The sequence below is a fragment of the Vipera ursinii genome (assembly GCF_947247035.1).
Source record: "Vipera ursinii genome assembly, chromosome: 2".
NCBI classification, from domain to species: domain Eukaryota; kingdom Metazoa; phylum Chordata; class Lepidosauria; order Squamata; family Viperidae; genus Vipera; species Vipera ursinii.
This window is the reverse complement of record NC_139513.1, coordinates 128,613,897-128,632,356: the sequence shown is the minus strand read 5'-3', so window position 1 is coordinate 128,632,356 and position 18,460 is coordinate 128,613,897. Positions and strand designations below refer to the sequence as shown.

At 38.5% G+C, this 18,460-nt stretch overlaps 1 protein-coding gene across 1 annotated transcript; it reads right to left on the bottom strand.

Moving 5' to 3' along the window:
• Positions 1 to 1,326: 1,326 nt before the first annotated feature.
• TSPAN10 (tetraspanin 10) lies at positions 1,327 to 9,290 on the bottom strand (the record flags this gene model as incomplete). The annotated part of the gene is made up of 4 exons (XM_083353405.1): positions 1,327 to 1,657; positions 4,495 to 5,090; positions 8,847 to 9,021; positions 9,232 to 9,290. The coding sequence occupies 4 exons, from the start codon at positions 9,288 to 9,290 to the stop codon at positions 1,327 to 1,329; spliced, it is 1,161 nt and encodes a 386-aa protein (XP_083209531.1).
• Positions 9,291 to 18,460: the final 9,170 nt, after the last annotated feature.

Sequence of the window (18,460 nt, the reverse complement as noted above, 5' to 3'; positions counted from 1 at the left end):
CACTACACATAAAGCCATTAGGTTTTAGAAGGGATGTCTGTACTGTTGCTATGTAACAATTGATGCATTTAATTCTGTGGGCCAAAAGCAATTGATTATAGACATTAAAATATGACACAGAATATATTTAAGAAGGAAAGCATTATATATAAAATTAACGAAGAAACAAAAATATTTACAGCCAGGACTGAATGAAGCATATGAGTAAAATATTATATTAAGGCAAAATAAGTGTCTTTGTGAAGCTCATCTTTGGTAAGATCACACTTGGAATACTGCACCCAATTTTGGTCATCACGATATGAAAAAAAAAGATGTTGAGACTCTGGAATGAGTGCAGAGAAGAGCAACAAAGATGATTAGGGAGATGGAAGCTAAAACATATGATGAACGGTTGCAGGAACTAAATATGTCTAATCTAATGAGCAGAAAGACCAGGGGTGGCATGATAGCAGTCTTCCAAAATTTGATGGGCTGCCAAAAAAAGAAGAGAGGCTCAACTTATTCTCCAAAGCACCTGAAAGCAGAACAAGATGCTACTGATGGAAACTTATCAAGGAGAGAGCCAAACTAGAGATAAGGAGAAATTTCCAAACAGTGAGAACAATCAGTGGAAAGTCTTGCCTCCCTAAGTTGTGGGTGCTCCCACGCTGGAGGTTTTAAGACGAGATTGGGCAGCCATTTGTCCAGAATGGCACAGGGGCTCCTGCTTGAGCAGGGGGTTGGACTAGATGACCTCCAAGGTCTCTTCTTACTCTTTTTTTCTGTAAGTGAGCATATGGCAAAAGTACTGACATTCGTGCCCTTTGCATTTGGCCCCTCCGTATCTTCTCAGTGGTGATCTGCTACAATATGCAACTCTGAATTGCTGCACTTTCACTTCACAAAAGTGAGAGAAAGAGTCAGAAAGGAGAAAGTGTCTTTGCTGCTTCTTATTTTGGGAACCTGTACTTGAATTGGAAGTGGTTCCATGTCAAAATCAGAAACGGCTGGCTTTGAGAAATGACTGTGAATAATTAGTTGCTAGACTTATAGGGGAGTGGCCTGGGTGTAAAGGTCTTCTGCTACATTATTCCTCTTTTTCTGACCATGTTTACAAGTATAGCAGGTGAGTGTGCAGAGTGAAGAGGTGGCAGGAATGAACAGGCAAGGGAGAGAACTAGGAGAACGAGCGAGATAAATACATGTGAAAAGCAGCTTTTGTTTCCCCCCCCCAATCCATTTTATCCTGGGTTTAATTAACTAGCATAAAAGGAATTATATAATACCTTAGATTTACATTCCTAAAAAGAGGATGAAAAGCGTCCATCTCTCGCAATAGGAAAGCTAATGCATGCCCTTCCTTCCATGATAATGCTGAGCCCGAGCAGAAGCAATGCCTGCCAGGAGCCTAATGGCCAGAAACAAGCTACTTACTTCGATCACAATCAGAACTAGAGCAGAGAAGCCTATTGTTCCTGCGTGACTATTGAGCCATCTGCTTAACTGCGGAACACACCCTCCAAGATAGATGGTGCTTTGAACTGCAAATTCCTCCATGCCCAGGGTGCCAAAGGCACACTGAGAATTCAGGATGGTACCATTTTCCAGTGGATTCAAACAGCATGATGCAGGAACACTGCAGGCTTGCACACCTGGAGAAGAGCAGTTAAAATACCTGTAAGTTGAAAAAAGGAAGAAAGGTTTCATTTTTAAGTTCATCACAAGGCACATCTCCCAATGAAGTGTCTACTTCATCCTCCCAATGTAAGCCAGATCCCATGGCCAATCTTATCTGTGAATTCATTGGATCAAGATCTATATATGCAACAACAAGAACACACACACACACACACACACACACACACATTGCTACTGGAATTCAGAGGCTCTAGCACAAATCATGCAGGATTCTATCCATATCTATCTTCCATCCTGAAGACCTGGCTCTTTGAGCTCTCTGGACCAGGCTGAGAATTTTAATTTTAATTTTAACTGGGGTTTTATTTGTTCAGGGACGGATATAATTTTTTTAATCTGTTTTTAACTTTTGTATTTTTTGTTTTAATCACCCTGTAAACCGCCCTGAGTCCTTCGGGAAAGGGCGGTATATAAATATAATAAAATAAATAAATAAATAAATAAATAAATAAATAAATAAATATCTCGGTTTACCTTTTTTCCTCTTCATCTAATGGATAGTTCATAAAATCAGCTGTTAGACTGCTTGCTAGGACTCAAGCCTGCTGCAGTTACTCAAGAAACAATAAGTACAACTGTAATTTCTCCTAAGGAATCAGCTTGGGTCAAAAGTCCTAATTATAAAAAAATTGTATTAACCAAGGAAGTCTTTAAACAAAGATTGTTCAATTTTTTTTTGATAATGTTCCTTGCGATATCTACTTATATTTGGTTTCCAAACTGACAAGAGCCAGTTCTGATAACACAACTTGAGTTTTTGAGATAGTGAAGTAGACTGAATTTGATCTCCACCCTCCTGTGATGAATAGGCACCTGATATTATTAAAGATGACTGGGCCAAGAATGTGTTCACAGATCTTATGTAAAGCTGCTTCACAATGAAAACTGCTTATTTCTACAATTACTGTAAGCGGAGATAATAAATTAATCAAATGGATTAGGAATTATCTAGCGTATCTAACAACTAAAGATGAAAACATATCACAGTGACTCCACAGTAAACAAAGATACTAATATTTAAACAGCCCGTATGGCATCCAAAAAACTGATCCAAAACATTAAAAAATGTATATTGGGGAAACAAAACAACCACTCCATAAACACATGACACAACATAGGAGAACAAACCCATCAGGACAAGATTTAGCAGTTCATCTGCATTTAACAAAGGCCATTCTTCTGAAGACAGAAAAGTCCACATTTTGGATAGAGAGGACCACTGGTTTGAAAGAAGGGTCAAAGAGGACATCTATATCGAAACTGAACAGCCCTGTCTCAACGGAGTGGGAGGGATATGATATCTTCTATCTCCACTCTACAACAGTCCTTTCAACAGTTCCAAGAAGGCTCCACACCCATTTCCACCACTCAGGTGACCTTGAGGACACAGATAAACCTCCAAGTGGCCTCAACAACTCTCTAAAAGAATGCAGATGACCGGCTGTCTGCCAGGAGTATAAATCTTCCCATTCCCCACCATCCAGTCAGAGCTGAAGAAGCTTCTTGGATGAGAAATGAAACGTGTTCAAAGGAAAAACAAGCAAATCCAGTTGCCTAGTGAAAAAGCATCTTTGGGACAACTATGACCTGGATGACTGAGAATCTCCATAGACAACTAAACGCAAAAATCCTAGGAAAGCTTGACGAACCATTCTACTCCAAGAAAAAATGAAGTCAACACTGCTGAAACAAAAGAGCCAGTCATTATTATCACACTGTTCTTTATCAGGATTATTTTAAGCACCTCAGTAAGAAAGAATGTCAAGCAAGGCAACAGGAGAGATACATGGGCATACCTTTATGTATAATGAAAACAAAGATTGTTCATAGCACATTTAACTGGAAGGCAATTAACAATTTGTTAGCTAGTGCTTTTATATGAGCTGGTATTTTATATGAAGGGGCAAAAAAGAGATTCCTGTCTCAATCTAACCAAACTAAGAATGAGGTGACTAACCTGCAAACCTACCAAAATTGTATAGGATTCCAGTTCTTGTGGGCATCATCAGAGAGGATGCACAACATAATTCAGCACATGTGGGGAACTACCATGCCTATTGTTGGAGACTAAGACTGTTGTGGGAGATACTGACTGAAACCCAGACAGGCCGTCTCCGGGCCTGCAATTGGTCAGCCTCAGGCAGCAAGCACGGGTTCAATCTTATTGGCTGCTACCATAGGGCTTGGCTATATATTGGGGCTGGGAGCAGCCCAAGCCCAAGTACAGTTCCATCAAAGAAATAAAGAATGACTTCTGTGTACTCAGCCTTGTGTCTTCATTCCTGCTCACCAGAACCCATGACATAACACTGACTTTTCACCATAATGTGCAGTACTGTTTATTATAATTCTACAGGAATGCTCCTTTATATTTCTAACTAAAAACAATAAAATGCCTTGCATTGTTTCTAGATGGAAATATATAGAAGCATTCCTGAAATCAAACAGCAAACAGAACCATCCATTCACTCACATTAATTATACAAAGCTTTCTTTGGTGCAAGACAATCCCCTGGCAGCAAAATTCCAGTGACATTACACTGAACAATGTTAAAATGGAAAATGTTAAATTTTCCGGATCTCAGAGCTACAAATCTATCATCTATCTATCTATCTATCTATCTATCATCTATCTATCTATCTATCTATCTATCTATCTATCTATCTATCTATCTATCTATCTGTCTCCATCATCCATCCATCCAATCATATTTCTAGACTGCCACATTCTCCAAGGATTAAAGTTATACTCTACTCCTTTGACACGCCTATCTTTCCTGGAAACTGATAGAATAGGCCAAAAATTATACTCACAAATTTGCTTTCCAGTCCAGATAAGACTTTACTCCACAGCACTGGAGGCCTGCTTGAATTTCATCCATAATGAACTGGAGATCTAGGTCGTCCTGGTACTGTAACATTGCCACCGTAAGAAAATTTTGCAAGGAAGCCTTGATGTGTTGTCTCAGAGAAAAGACAACAATTCCACTCAAAACTTCCAAAATCACAAAAGTTATTATTCCTCCAGTGAAAAGCTTCAGAAGAAAGATGCTTTCAAAGAGGGCTCCAGTACAGCCCAAAAGGGATATAGACGTAGCTACTAGCCCTACTAATACAAAAAAAAGCATTGGGTCGCTGCCCAGATATATTACTCGTTCACTTTCCAGAGATTCCTTCTCTGAAAGCCCCCAAATTCCTATGGCCAAAATAAATAATCCTATAATGGAGAAAACTGTGTTCCAAACAAAGGTCAAGCATTTAGCGCAATGGCTAAATGAATCCAGAGGAAGATGGGAAGACTGATGAAGGAAGTGCCATTGTCTTTTCTGGTTCCAAGAATAACCACTTTCTTGTCCGTCGAGGCTCATAGGAGTACCTTGTGCATTATATGAATAATACTTGTGATCATTCTAATCAATATAAAAGAGAATCAGAGAATGGAAATTTTATATCAGAAATAGGAAACAAAATAAGGTAGAACATGCATTTTTCCTATAGTATTTGAAAGGCGATGTATAACTGAAAAACTCTGAAATAAACATTTTTGTGTCAGTTTTTAAAATTTAACATTTTTACGATATGACTATTAAAAAACCCCAACAAGACTATTAAAAAAACCCAACAAGATTCATTCCCCTATGCCCCTAGATTATAGCATGCAAGATGTTTAGGACCTCATGAGGATTTATAAAGGTAAAGGTAAAGGTTCACCCGCACATGCGTGCTAGTCGTTTCCGACTCTAGGGGCCGGTGCTCATCTCCATTTCAAAGCCGAAGAGCCAGCACTTGTCCAAGGACATCTCCGTGGTCATGTGGCCGGCATGACTGGATGCCAAAGGCGCACGGAACGCTGTTACCTTCCCACCGTAGTGGTCCCTATTTTTCTACTTGCATTTTTATGTGCTTTCGAACTGCTAGGTTGGCAGAAGCTGGGACGAGTAACAGGCGTTCACTCTGTTACGCGACACTCAGGATTCGACCCGCCAAACTGCCGACCATCTGATCGACAAGCTCAGCGTCCTATCCCACTAAGCCACCAAGTCCCTTAGAGGATTTATACCGCTCAATAAATCTGGAATCTATGGCATGGATGAGGAACCTATGGCCATCCACTGACTTGAGTGTGGCTTTAACCCTAACTAATGTGGCCAAAGCTGAGTGTAGCTAGTCTTATAATTCAACATACAGGTAGTCCTCAACTTACAACACTTCATTTAGTGGCTCTTCAAAGTTACAACAGTACTGAAAAAAGCATTTTTCACACTTATGACTGTTGCAGCATCCCCTGGGTCATGTGATTGTAATTCAGACACTTAGCAACTGTCTCATATTTATGACCGCTGCAATGTCTCAGGGTCATGTGGATCGCCTTTTGAGATCTTCTGAGAAGCAAAGTCAATGGGGAAGCCAGATTCACTTAACAACCACAGTGATTCACTTAACAAGTGTGGCAAGAAAGGTCATAAAATGAGGCAACACTCACTTAACAAATGTCTGAGCCCTGCAGAAAATTTGGGCTCAATTGTGATTGTAGGTTGAGGACTACCTGTATACTGAAGACAATGGGGTTTTTTTCCACTTGTGCCCTATTGTTCCACAGGAGAGGAATGGGAAAACTATAGGCCTTATGTGTATATGGATTTCTGATTTCCAGTGTTACTTATTTATGCACATTTGTACGCTCCCTGCTCTAAGGACTCTAGATGGAATATGGTACAACCTTAAGAAAAAAAAATCTGGGAAAGAATATAACAATTTTAATAAGGTACTTGTAATACGTCCCTCAGCCATGTTTTCTGAAATCGTTTACATAAAAAAGAATTTTCTGGCATTTTGCATATTAAAAAATGGGCATATATCTTTATGGATGTCAACCTATTATCCGACAGAGAGAGGAGCCTAAATACATCAGTGTTTGAAGGTACCGGCAATGCTAATTTGTTAATCAAGAGTGACCACTTGTAGAATGTGAAAGATTCTTGGCCTGATGAGATTAACTACAGTTTGATAGGAATGCTTTCTTTCTTTCTTTCTTTCTTTCTTTCTTTCTTTCTTTCTTTCTTTCTTTCTTTCTTTCTTTCTCTTTCTTATTTATTTATTTATTTATTTATTTATTTATTTATTTATTTATTTATTTATTTATTTGACTTATATACCGCCCTATTCCCATAGGACTCAGGGCGGTTTACAGGGCAATTAAAACCATACAATACGAAAGTTAAAATAAAATTAAAACAATTAATTAAATTTAAGCCCAAAAGTTAAAACGTTAAAACCCAATTGAAAACCCTGCAGTCTAGGCCAGACTGATTCCATGCAATCCATGGAAAAGAGAACCGAATCTCTCTATAATGAGTAAACAGTCTTTGTCTCATTATATCAGTCCGTCCCACCTGGTTAGGTAGGGAGACCCCATTAGGCAAAGAACTCTGACTGGTGGGGTCCAGAAAGAGAGCCTTCTTTGCCGTTGACCCTGCCTTGTGCTTCTTCTCCGCAGAATCGAGGTGGACCCCCACCCTCCTGGCCTTCCAGAGAAGTGTGAAAACATGGCTCTGAGGGCTTGCTTGGGGCGCACAGAGGATGATGCAGCTGTGGGGACGGTTAGTACCCAGAAAGCCCCCCCCTTCACCTTTTAATTCATTTTTCACATTGTTTTCATCCTTGCCTCTTTTTAAACTTATATAGATTGTTGTTATGTGTTAATATTTTATTCTCTACTGCCCAGACTTCCTCCGTAAGGGAGATGGGCAGTTGTAGAATGTGATGAATAAAATACATAATGGCCATTGCAATACGCAAGAATTAAAAAGGTGAGTATTATCAAGAAACAGTGAGAAAGAATTCAAGAAAAGGGAGAGCATGCTGTCATTTATAAACAAAATGCAAAGATTTGAAATGAGAAAAAATGACTATCAGTGACATATTATTGTACATAAAATTGTTTTAAGACATCACTTCCCACTTCTGAGAAGTGGGAGGGGAAGGCGTTGAGAGGTATGGAATCGGGGTGTTGCATCTCAGCCGCATGGTAGGTACTGTATTCTGGGAAAACCTTCTGGCATAGATAAAATTGGCCCTTCTCCTTGACAGCTTTCAGGAGGATGTTAAAGATCAAATTGTTCTGAAGTACATTCTAATTAAGTGAAATCCACCATTTTTTATTTTACTATTTTATTTATATTGTCTTGTCTCATTTAATTTTTATGATGCATTTTTCCATTTAATTTAAATTTACTATAGTTTTTTTCATACCAAATTAGCTGCAAAAGTCATCAAATTATCACAGAATATAAATAATAAATAAATATAGCAAATACTTTGGAAGGCTTCTATTTTTGGTGTCCCCATGTAATTATCTACCCATAAATGGTGAAGAGAGAGAAGAGTGGAGTGGTTATAACTGAAAAGTCTCTATTTTAGATATTTATTCTCCTGGCTCTATTTCTGGAGGTCAAAAGACAATAATCCCTAACTCCAATCTAATTTTGAACAACAAAAACCAAACCAAAACAAAACAAAGGGAACTAATTCTGGTTAATGTGCTTTTCCTGAACTATAATGATTTGGGTGTAATAGTAAATATTGCCATGGTTTATGAATCAGAATTATTCAGAATTGCTGCTTTAGGATAAATATTTGAAAATCCTGAAAAAAATATTGATGATAAAAATCTTAAAATCACCTGAAATTGTTTAACTGAAAAAGTTATGTACATATTTGATTTTAGCTTTGATTAGTATTGTATTTCCTCTGGCTGTCTGATTTCATTCAGCAAAGAACCATTTTTAATTTAAAAAGTCACTAAAGCAATCATAGCAAAAAAAAATTATCTTGATCATTTTTTAGGGACACTTGTGAGATAGCTAAGGTGAATCAGCATATTTATCTGGGAAAAGTGGGATTTTACATTTAGTAAAATATACTTGCTTACAGTATTATTATTTCTTATTGTACATTGCTGCAGGATAGATTAGAAAATTTACACCTCTGAAGTATTACTGTCACACTTTCTTACACCTGCTTCTTAGGCCAAAAAAGAATAAATAATCTACCAGTTAAAAAACAAACACAACTGAAAAGTAGCACCATGTGCCACGAACAAAGACTCAAGATCTCCATGGACAAAAGCTGAAACAAGGCCAACATGTAGCACAAATCCTTATTACCTTTGATAACAAAGCTTTTATTTCATCTTCTCCCATCTTGGTGCTCGGAAAGTGAAGATTCTTCAAGAAAGAATTCACAATTATAATTGATTTCTTCATGTTTAATGTATAGCATGAAATTGATTTGAAATGATTCCGCAGCTCTTTGGAGTAGCCAGATAACAGTCCAACATTCCTGTATGAGGAGAATTTTTGAGTAGACCTACCACAGTCATACTTGCATCATGTGAGAAATCACATTTTTCAGCTTAAAGAGACTTGCTTTGTCTCACTTGCTATAAATATATCATTAAACAGTATATCATTACGCCTGTCAGCTGAGTGCATAGTACTGTATAACTATTGAATCTGTGAAACACATTCAGATGAGATAGTTAAGGTTTACAATGCATAGGAGTACAAATAAAACACCTTTCTTTCAATCTTTAAAGCAGCTGCTGTCATGGTTCCAACAGACAGAGACAAATAAAGAACTCCAACGCTTGGAAATTTATCAAAGAACATGTTTATTAGTTACAAAGTATTGGCACGTCAAAAGTGAAACAAAGTCTAAAGACACACTTAACAATTCTCCAATACAAAGTTAAGAAATCCCACCCCTAAGGCTTTGCAAGCAACTACTTTCCCCAATACATCTTCTTGGCAGGCTTTTCACAAAACGCCCAGCCTGCAGTCTCGGGTGCAGCCGATGACCTTGGTTCCCACAGGACAAAGATTATTTTGATTAGCAAAGCACCTGGCAATCCCCCCTCCCTTCTTCCAATGTGTCAACGGAAAATGAATAAGGAAGATGGCCGTAGCCATGCTCATTTTCAAAATTGACAGCTGTATCTTTTGCAAAGCTCCTAAGCCTAAGTTATTTGAAAAGGTGCTCCCAACTATCATACATTTCAATACTTTGCACAACCTTTATAATTATACACTCAGAGATGTACAAAAATGTGGGATTGCTGTTGGATCAAGCCTTCTGTAACAGATATCAAGATAAAAAGCTGATTTACATTATATATGAATCTGCTTTAATACATAATGTTCTGGTGATCTAGTACAAGTGTATTGTGAACAAGAGTACATTTAATACCAAAAGGAAATGTGTACAGAATGTAGAGTATCTGGCCTCAATCCACTGAATAAAATATGGATGTACATGTAAGTTTCCAAAGTTGTAATTTTCTGCATGGCTGAAAACTCATTCTCTCTCAGCCTTGCTTTCCTATCGCTAAATAATACTCGTGTTTATTAAGATATATATTATATAAAACATGGTTTTTAAAAACCTTACAATTACAGAAATTTTAAACTGAATATTGGACAAAACATGTACAAGGCTATGCAGTACCAGCAAGAACCAAGATACCCTTCCCCATACCTAGTGCTTTTTTTGTAAAAGAAAAAGGTGCCGGAACTCTTACGTCATACAACCCGCTTTGCCTACCCTACAAGGTTCCATCCAAAAAAGGTGCCAGAACTCTGTTCTGAGCGTTCTATGACAAAAAAGCCCTGCCCATACCTATACAATCCAGGAGACTGTGGTGTGCAATGCATACAATACATTGTGATTGGCTACTATTGACATGTAGATTAAAAACAAATGATAGACGGACTTCCGGTGGCTCCGCGGCGACGGAGGGAGCCTTCCCGGGCTGCCCGCGGCTCAGCTGGTGCTTTTTCGCCCGAAACAGCGCCGATCAGCTGTTCGGGCGAATCTGAAGCCCCCTCCTCGGGAGAAGAGGAGGGGGTGAGCCCCCAGGTGGGGGTTGAGTTCTCCGGGGCCGCCTGAGCTTGGAGCTTGGGCGGCCGAAGGATTGAACTCCCCCGTAGCCTGGGCTGCTCCCAGCTGACCAGCGTCTCTGCTCCGGACTTTATGGAGCAGAGCCAGGCGTCTGCGACCATCCCTGCTTGAAGGAGAGACTATGAAAGGGAAAGAGCAGGCAGAGCAGTACAAGAGGGAAAGATGAAGAGATGAAGAAGATTTTATTTTACTCTCAAGCTTGATGGACTTTGTTTAAAACTTAAAGTGAAAGTGCGTCACAATTGTAAGTAAAAGATGGCGGCTAAACCTCCCCCTAGAACTTTTCGGAGTGCTGGAAATTCTCCGGTGCAACAACAATCATTGCTGCAGGCGTTGCATTCTCCTGATGTATTGACATCGAAGGATCTTGAAAAACATACCCAGTTAATTTTGGAGTCAATGGGTGTTAAATTTCTACAGATGGAGGAGAAATTGGAGAAATTGGAGCAGAGAATGGAAGAAAGGATGGAACAGAAACTTAGAGAAATGAAGGTAGACATTTTGTCCTCAGTGCAAAAAGTTGCTAAATGTGTGGAGGTGCTGGATGATCAAGTGCAAGACTTGATTCAAAAGAATGCTTTATTAGAAGCAAAAGTATTGGAAATTGAAGATTTAAAAGACAAAATTGACAGTGAACAGAGCTTGGCCCAATTTTACCAGATGCAGTTTGCTGTGAGAATTAGAGGCCTAAAAGAGGATATTAAGGAAGATTTAAAGCAGCTGGTTTCTGAGGCTTTTGAGGGAGTATTGAACCATCCAGCATCTGAATTAAAACAAGGTATGGACAAAGTGTTCCGTGTGAATTCGTGGATTGCTAAACAGAGAAAGTTGCCTAGAGATGTGGTGGTTTATTTTGTAAAAAGGGAAATTAGAGATGAAGTTATACAAGCTGCCTACGATACCAAAGTTGTGATTGCTGGTCAACAAGTTTTGGTTTTAAAAGAAATTCCTCCAAAGATTTTAAAGAGAAGGAAGGATTTTATATTTCTTGTGCAAGAGCTCAAGCAAAGAGATATAAGGTTCAGATGGGAGATCCCAGTTGGGTTGAGCTTCATGTATGATGGCAAAAGATACTGTTTGAGTAATGTGAAGCAAGCGCATGATTTTTATAATAATGTCTTGGAAGTAACCCCATCAACACTTCTGGAAGCTGCAGAGGGATCTGGAGAAGGAGAACATCAAGAGGATGAAGATGCACAGATAGACGAGAAGGGTACAGGAGGAGTTCAAGCTGCAACTCTTTTGGATGATCTTAGAGAACAGAGGGTGACGCGTGCTGCCTTAAAACGCTCAAAAAAGAAAAAAAAATAAGACCAGTAGAAATCTATGGAACTTCCACAAAATATTTATAGTTAAGTGGTAGTTGTGTTTTTTAAAAAAAAAAAGTTTTGGGATGCTATGTATGGTAATAGATTTTTTTTTTTTAATTTGGAATTAATGGACAACTTACTACAGAGGAAGAGGAAGAAAGTTTTGTGGGTTAATGTGGGTTAATTTGTGTAAGAACTATTTATTAATGTGCAAATGAGAATATGTTAAGGTAATAGTGAATTGTGGAAGAACATAGATGGGAATGATGCTAGTTTTCTTTTATTTTAGTTTTTTATATATATTTAGTATTATTAAGGATTGGTTTACTATATACAAGCTAGAGAGTGATGGATTTTAGAGTTTATAATTGTTAGTATATGATTGTTTATGATTGCCTTTTAGATATATACCTTGTATTTTGCTCTGGGAAGTCGGGGGGGGGGAGGGGGGAGGAGGGGAAGTGGAGGGGGGGAGGTAGGGGAGGGAGGAGGGGGAGGGGGAGGGGGGGAGATAGGGGGGAGGTAGGGAGGGGAGGAGGGAGGGGGAAGGGGGTTTTTTTTAAAGGAAAATTGTATTTTATAAAACTTTTCAATAAAAAAAAAAAAACAAATGATAGACTTCCGGTTTGTCACGCAGTCGCTATGGACGGCTGGGAGACTTGCTCTCTCTCTCCCGTCCAGTATTGCATCATTGGGCGGCTCTGAAAAGGGCCAAAAGTCACCCTGAAGAGGCAACCAGCAAGGAGGGGTGCTCGCTGGATCATGGGAGAGCCACAACTCTCCCATTGGACCTGGCGATCCCTCCAAACCGGCGGACGAAAGGACCGGCCATTATGGCTCGTCCCTAGGCTGTGAACAGCTGAAGTCACATTTTCCACTAGGCAACTCTTAAAGCAGCATGGAAGAGACTGGATGAGATCTACCTCTTTTACACCCTAATTACTTTCTGTACCTCCTTAAGCTGCTAAGCATTTTCCCCCTGCGATCAGGGAAGGGGGATTTCAGCCCTCCCTCCAGAAAGAGCAGCGACTAAATAGCCAGGGGCGTTTTAAACATTGAAAAAGTAACTGAATCCCAATTGGAACTTTATTTCTCAAACCATGTGGATTGAAATATTTTTTTTTCCTATTGTTCATTGTCTACTTCTGTTGGAAATCTGGATTCTTTCTTATGAAAAAAAGAAAGAAAAACTGAAAAGATTAAGACAACTTTGGGACTCAAAGGGAAACTTTAAAAGGGGCCTGGCTGACTGCCCAGGGAAATAGATAAGATACATAACCTTGAGAACTTTGAAACAACAGCTGTGAAAGGCTTTGTGTTCCCTATCTAGAAAAAAAAAATCTTTGTTTTGGATTTTCTAAGTGTAAAGCCTTTAGTTTAAAATACCAACGTGAAGACCAGGAACAAAATTTATTTATAGATGAAGATCAACAAACTCTTGTTATGTTAAAAACACTAATCCAAATTCTTACCATAATCAATGAAATACTAAGAGGCTATATGAAGGAACAAGAAGACAGCCCAGATATGAAAGCCCAAACTCTGACCACAATTAAAGAACCATCTATACAAAATACAATAGAAAAAAAATGAAACATTCAAGTACCATGACAGAAGAATCTACTATTAAACAAATATTGATATTTGAAAATCCAGAAGACATTGACAACCTGGAAAAAGGAAAAGGTTTCTTATACAACTCAGAAGGAACTAGAGGATCTAGAAAAAGAACAGTTGGATGAGAAGACAAACAATTCAGAACAACTACATCGATATGGAAAAATAAAGAGACGATCCACTAGACCAGGGGTCGGCAACCTCGGCTCTTTTATGACTCGTGGACTTCAACTCCCAGAATTCCTGAGCCAGCATAGCTGGCTCAGGAATTCTGGGAGTTGAAGTCCACGAGTCATAAAAGAGCCGAGGTTGCCGACCCCTGCACTAGACCTACAAGTCCTCTAAAAAAAATGGCGATCCAATGGTTTTGCCAATATCAATTAATATACATGATATTACAAGGAGATTGGTTTGATGACCCAAAAACAAGGACATGGAAGATGTTTTGGCAAAGGAAAAAAGCTAGAATAAGATTCAAGAAAAATGGAGTTTCGACCATCGTATTGAAATCTGAAACAGAATGTACTTAAATAGATAAGATGTGTATGTTGAACACAAGACATTGTTATGAACTGAGATAAAGAAAAAAAAATTGGTCATTAAAATTTAGCAGTATAAATACTAATTGAATACTGATTTGTGCATAAAGGTCATGTAAAGGTGAATAATATAGATAAGCTAAAAACACTGTTGAAAGTAATAAATAGGTCTATATGGAATGTTAAAATGAAAATTATCAGTTTAAGCAAGAGATAGCAGATATAAAGAGGAAGAGAGGAAGTATTAAATATTGAAATAAAAAGAAATTTTGATTACTACTTAAAAAAACAACTGAAAATTAGCAAAAAGGAAGGATATCATATTGTATCCTTAACATTGACATAGAGGGTGAGAAGTTAAGTAAACGGGATGTGTATTTTGAATATTAGATTTTGTGAGGAATGGTGTTAGATGAATTGGGAGTATACTAAAAATCTTGGGAATGATAAATATCAAACATTAAGTCTAAATGTTAGTGGAAATTAAAATTGAAAAATCTATTAGGTCATTGTCTAAAAGATTGTATGTTAAAACAATTAGATTATGTGTAAACTAAAAACAATGGATATATGTAGTAAAGTTATTTTCTATGTGATGGATAGAATAAAACTTGTCTTTTAAGTTACAAATAGACAGTATATATGAAGGGAAAAAGAGAGGAAATATTTATGGTAGCAATTTGAAATCTGTACTAATGATATCTGTATGTAATTGAATTACTACTACCCAGCCACCATGTTGCTTTTCAAATATGTGAATGTAATAACAGAAAATCAATAAAATTTGTATAAAAAATAAAACAAATGATAACTTTTGGGATATTTACAAGAGAGCTTACATAGCTTACATGTGTGTAAAGAAACACAATCCTGAATCTGCTAAACTTTTGCTGAAAGGAACCAATACAAATGGATAATTTAAGCACATTTATTTATTTATTTATTTACTTATTTATTTAATTTAATTTATATACCGCCCTTCTCTCAAGAGACTCAGGGCGGTGAACAGGGCAATACATAAAAGTTAAATACAAAAATTAAAATTAACATTATTAAAACAAGATTAAACAATGCCCATAAATGATACAAATTTAAAATTGAAGTTATTAATAAAAATCCCAACCCGTCCCATCAGGCCAGGCCCGCTTGTTTAAAAAGATGGGTTTTAAGGTCGCGCCGGAAGGAGCGGAGATCGGGCGCCATCCAGAGCTCAACCGGAAGATGGTTCCATAAATCCGGTGCACCCACAGAGAACGCTCTCCCCCTGGGGGTCACCAGTCGGCATTCTTTGACCGGCGGCACCCTGAGGAGGCCCTCTCTGTGGGAGCGTACTGGGCGGAGGGAAGTTGACGCCGGCTGCAGGTGCACCCCAAGGTATTCTGGACCCATGCCATGAAGGGCTTTGTAGGTCATTACCAACACCTTGAACCTCACCCGGAAGACAACTGGCAACCAATGCAGCTCGCGGAGCAAAGGTGTAACACGGGAGTATCGGGAAACTCCCAATACAACTCTCGCGGCTGCATTCTGTACCAGTTGGAGCCTCCGAGTGGTCTTCAAGGGTAGCCCCATGTAGAGAGCGTTGCAGTAATCAAGACGAGAGGTCACGAGCGCATGAGTGACCGTGCGCAAGGCATCCTGGTCTAGATAGGGTCGCAACTGGCGCACCAGGCGAACCTGGGCGAATGCCCCCCTAGTCACAGCTACAATATGATCTTCTAAGGAGAGTTGTGAATCTAGGAGGACTCCCAAGTTGCGAGCCCTATCTACAGGAGATAATGACTCACCCCCCATAATGAGGGGTGGGATATCCTGAATGTCCCGAGATGCCGGTATGCACAGCCACTCCGTCTTGTCAGGGTTGAGACGAAGCCTGTTCCTCCCCATCCAGACCCGGACCGCCTCCAGGCACCGGGACATCACGTCGAGGGCATCACTGGGGTGGTTTGGGGTCGAAATGAATAGTTGGGTATCATCAGCATACTGATGATACCCAACTCCAAAACCACGAATGATCTCACCCAGCGGTTTCATGTAGATGTTAAACAGAAGGGGCGAGAGGACCGACCCCTGAGGGACTCCACAAGCGAGAGGCCTCGCGGTCGACCTCTGCCCCCCTGCCAACACCGACTGCGAGCGTCCCAGGAGATAGGAGGAGAACCACTGAAAAACCGTGCCTCCCACTCCCAATCCCCTGAGACGCCGCAGCAAGATACCATGGTCGATGGTATCGAAAGCCGCTGAGAGGTCTAATAGGACTAGAACAGAGGAGTATCCTCTGTCCCGAGCCCTCCAGAGATCATTCACCAGCGCGACCAATGCCGTCTCCGTGCTGTACCCGGGTCTGAAGCCCGATTGGTACGGGTCTAGATAATTTACCTTTATCTAGATCAGTTTGATTAGTCTGCAAATACATTTGCAATATATGAGTTGCCTATATTATATACTAATTGTTGTAAAATTGCTTAGAGAAATTGTATTAGATTTTATGATTCAGTTACAATGTATTACTGTACATCATGTTAATATTCCAAAGAACAGTTTGAAAAATGGTTTGGGTCAACACTCAATTGTCAGATAGTGTGTTCCAAATCCATGCTTTGATCCCAATAGTTATTAGCATTCACCTATCACATGTGGGTGTTTTTCATGCAATGTGAATCCAGCCATAGTGACATGCAAACAATGGCTTATGATGCTTATTTGTGTTTTATACAACGATTCTGATTAAACATACTATGGCTTACCTAAATACGTATAGCAAGCCATACACAAATAAAAAGTAATGTTGACTACATAACTATATTTCTCTTATTAATTCAGCAGCTCCACTCTTACACACGGACAGAAAACAATCTAAAGTTTAAATAATTGTATCTAGATAGACATAACTTCATTTTCAAAGGTTGCTAAAAGTATCCAGGAGATCTGAAATTGAAAGTAGCCAGGCTCATGCATCACATTAACCTTTTGTTTTAATCATATTTTGTGGACATACTAGGTATTAGCTAGGTTCACACTACATCCTGAATCATAAACATGAGTCATAAACCAGTCACAAGCTACAAAGGCTAAATTCATTCATCACAACAGAGTAAAACTATGACTTAGTAAAATAACTAATTTTGACAATCTTAAGAGGAAGGATTGATCTCCGCAATATGACAAAACATGGTTTGTCCTGCTTGTGGCTTATTCAACAAACCACGTCAAAAAAAAAAAAGTTTAATCCAATATTCAAATTATAATTATTCCAAAGTATAATTGTTAAAACAATTAGATTATGTGTAAACTAAAAACAGTGGATATATGTAGGAAAGTTATTTTCTATGTGATGGATAGAATAAAACTTGTCTTTTAAGTTACAAATAGACAGTATATATGAAGGGAAAAAGAGAGGAAATATTTATGGTAGCAATTGAAATCTGTATTAATGATATCTTTATGTAATTGAATTACTACTACCCAGCCACCATGCTGCTTTTCAAATATGTGAATGTAATATCAGAAAATCAATAAAATTTGTATAAAAAATAAAACAAATGATAACTTTTGGGATATTTACAAGAGAGCTTACATAGCTTTGTTGTTGTTAGTTGCGAAGTCGTGTCCGACCCATTGCGACCCTATGGACAATGTTCCTCCAGGCCTCCTGTCCTCTACCATCTTCTGGAGTCCATCTAAGCTCACGCCTACTGCTTCAGTGACTCCATCCATCCACCTCATTCTCTGTCGTCCCCTTCTTCTATTGCCCTCGGTCTTTCCCAGCATTAGGCTCTTCTCCAGTGAGTCCTTCCTTCTCATTAGGTGGCCAAAGTATTTGAGTTTTAGCTTCAGGATCTGGCCTTCTAAAGAGCAGTCAGGGTGTGTAGCTTACAGGTGTGTAAAGAAACACAATCCTGAATCTGCTAAACTTTTGCTGAAATGAACCAATACAAAGAATGCGTTCTGAATAGAAAGCAGCTTTCCTCAGACACCCTTTGGCAGCAATTTGTGGACACTAAAAGTTTGGGAAGTGCGAGATTTGGTTTTCTTAACCGCAGGCTAAGACTAAGGCTTTTTTGTGCCGTTAAGAGGTAGGCTGCTCCCTTCCCAATCCTTTCGCGCCCTGACCCCACGGGAGAAATAAAATAAAATAAAATAAAATAAAATAAAATAAAATAAAATAAAATAAAATAAAATAAAATAAAATAAAATAATAAAATAAAATAAAATAAAATAAAATAAAATAATAAATAAAATAAAATAATAAAATAATAAAATAAAATAAAATAAAATAAAATAAAATAAAATAAAATAAAATAATAAAATAAAATAAAATAAAATAATAAAATAAAATAAAATAAAATAAAATCT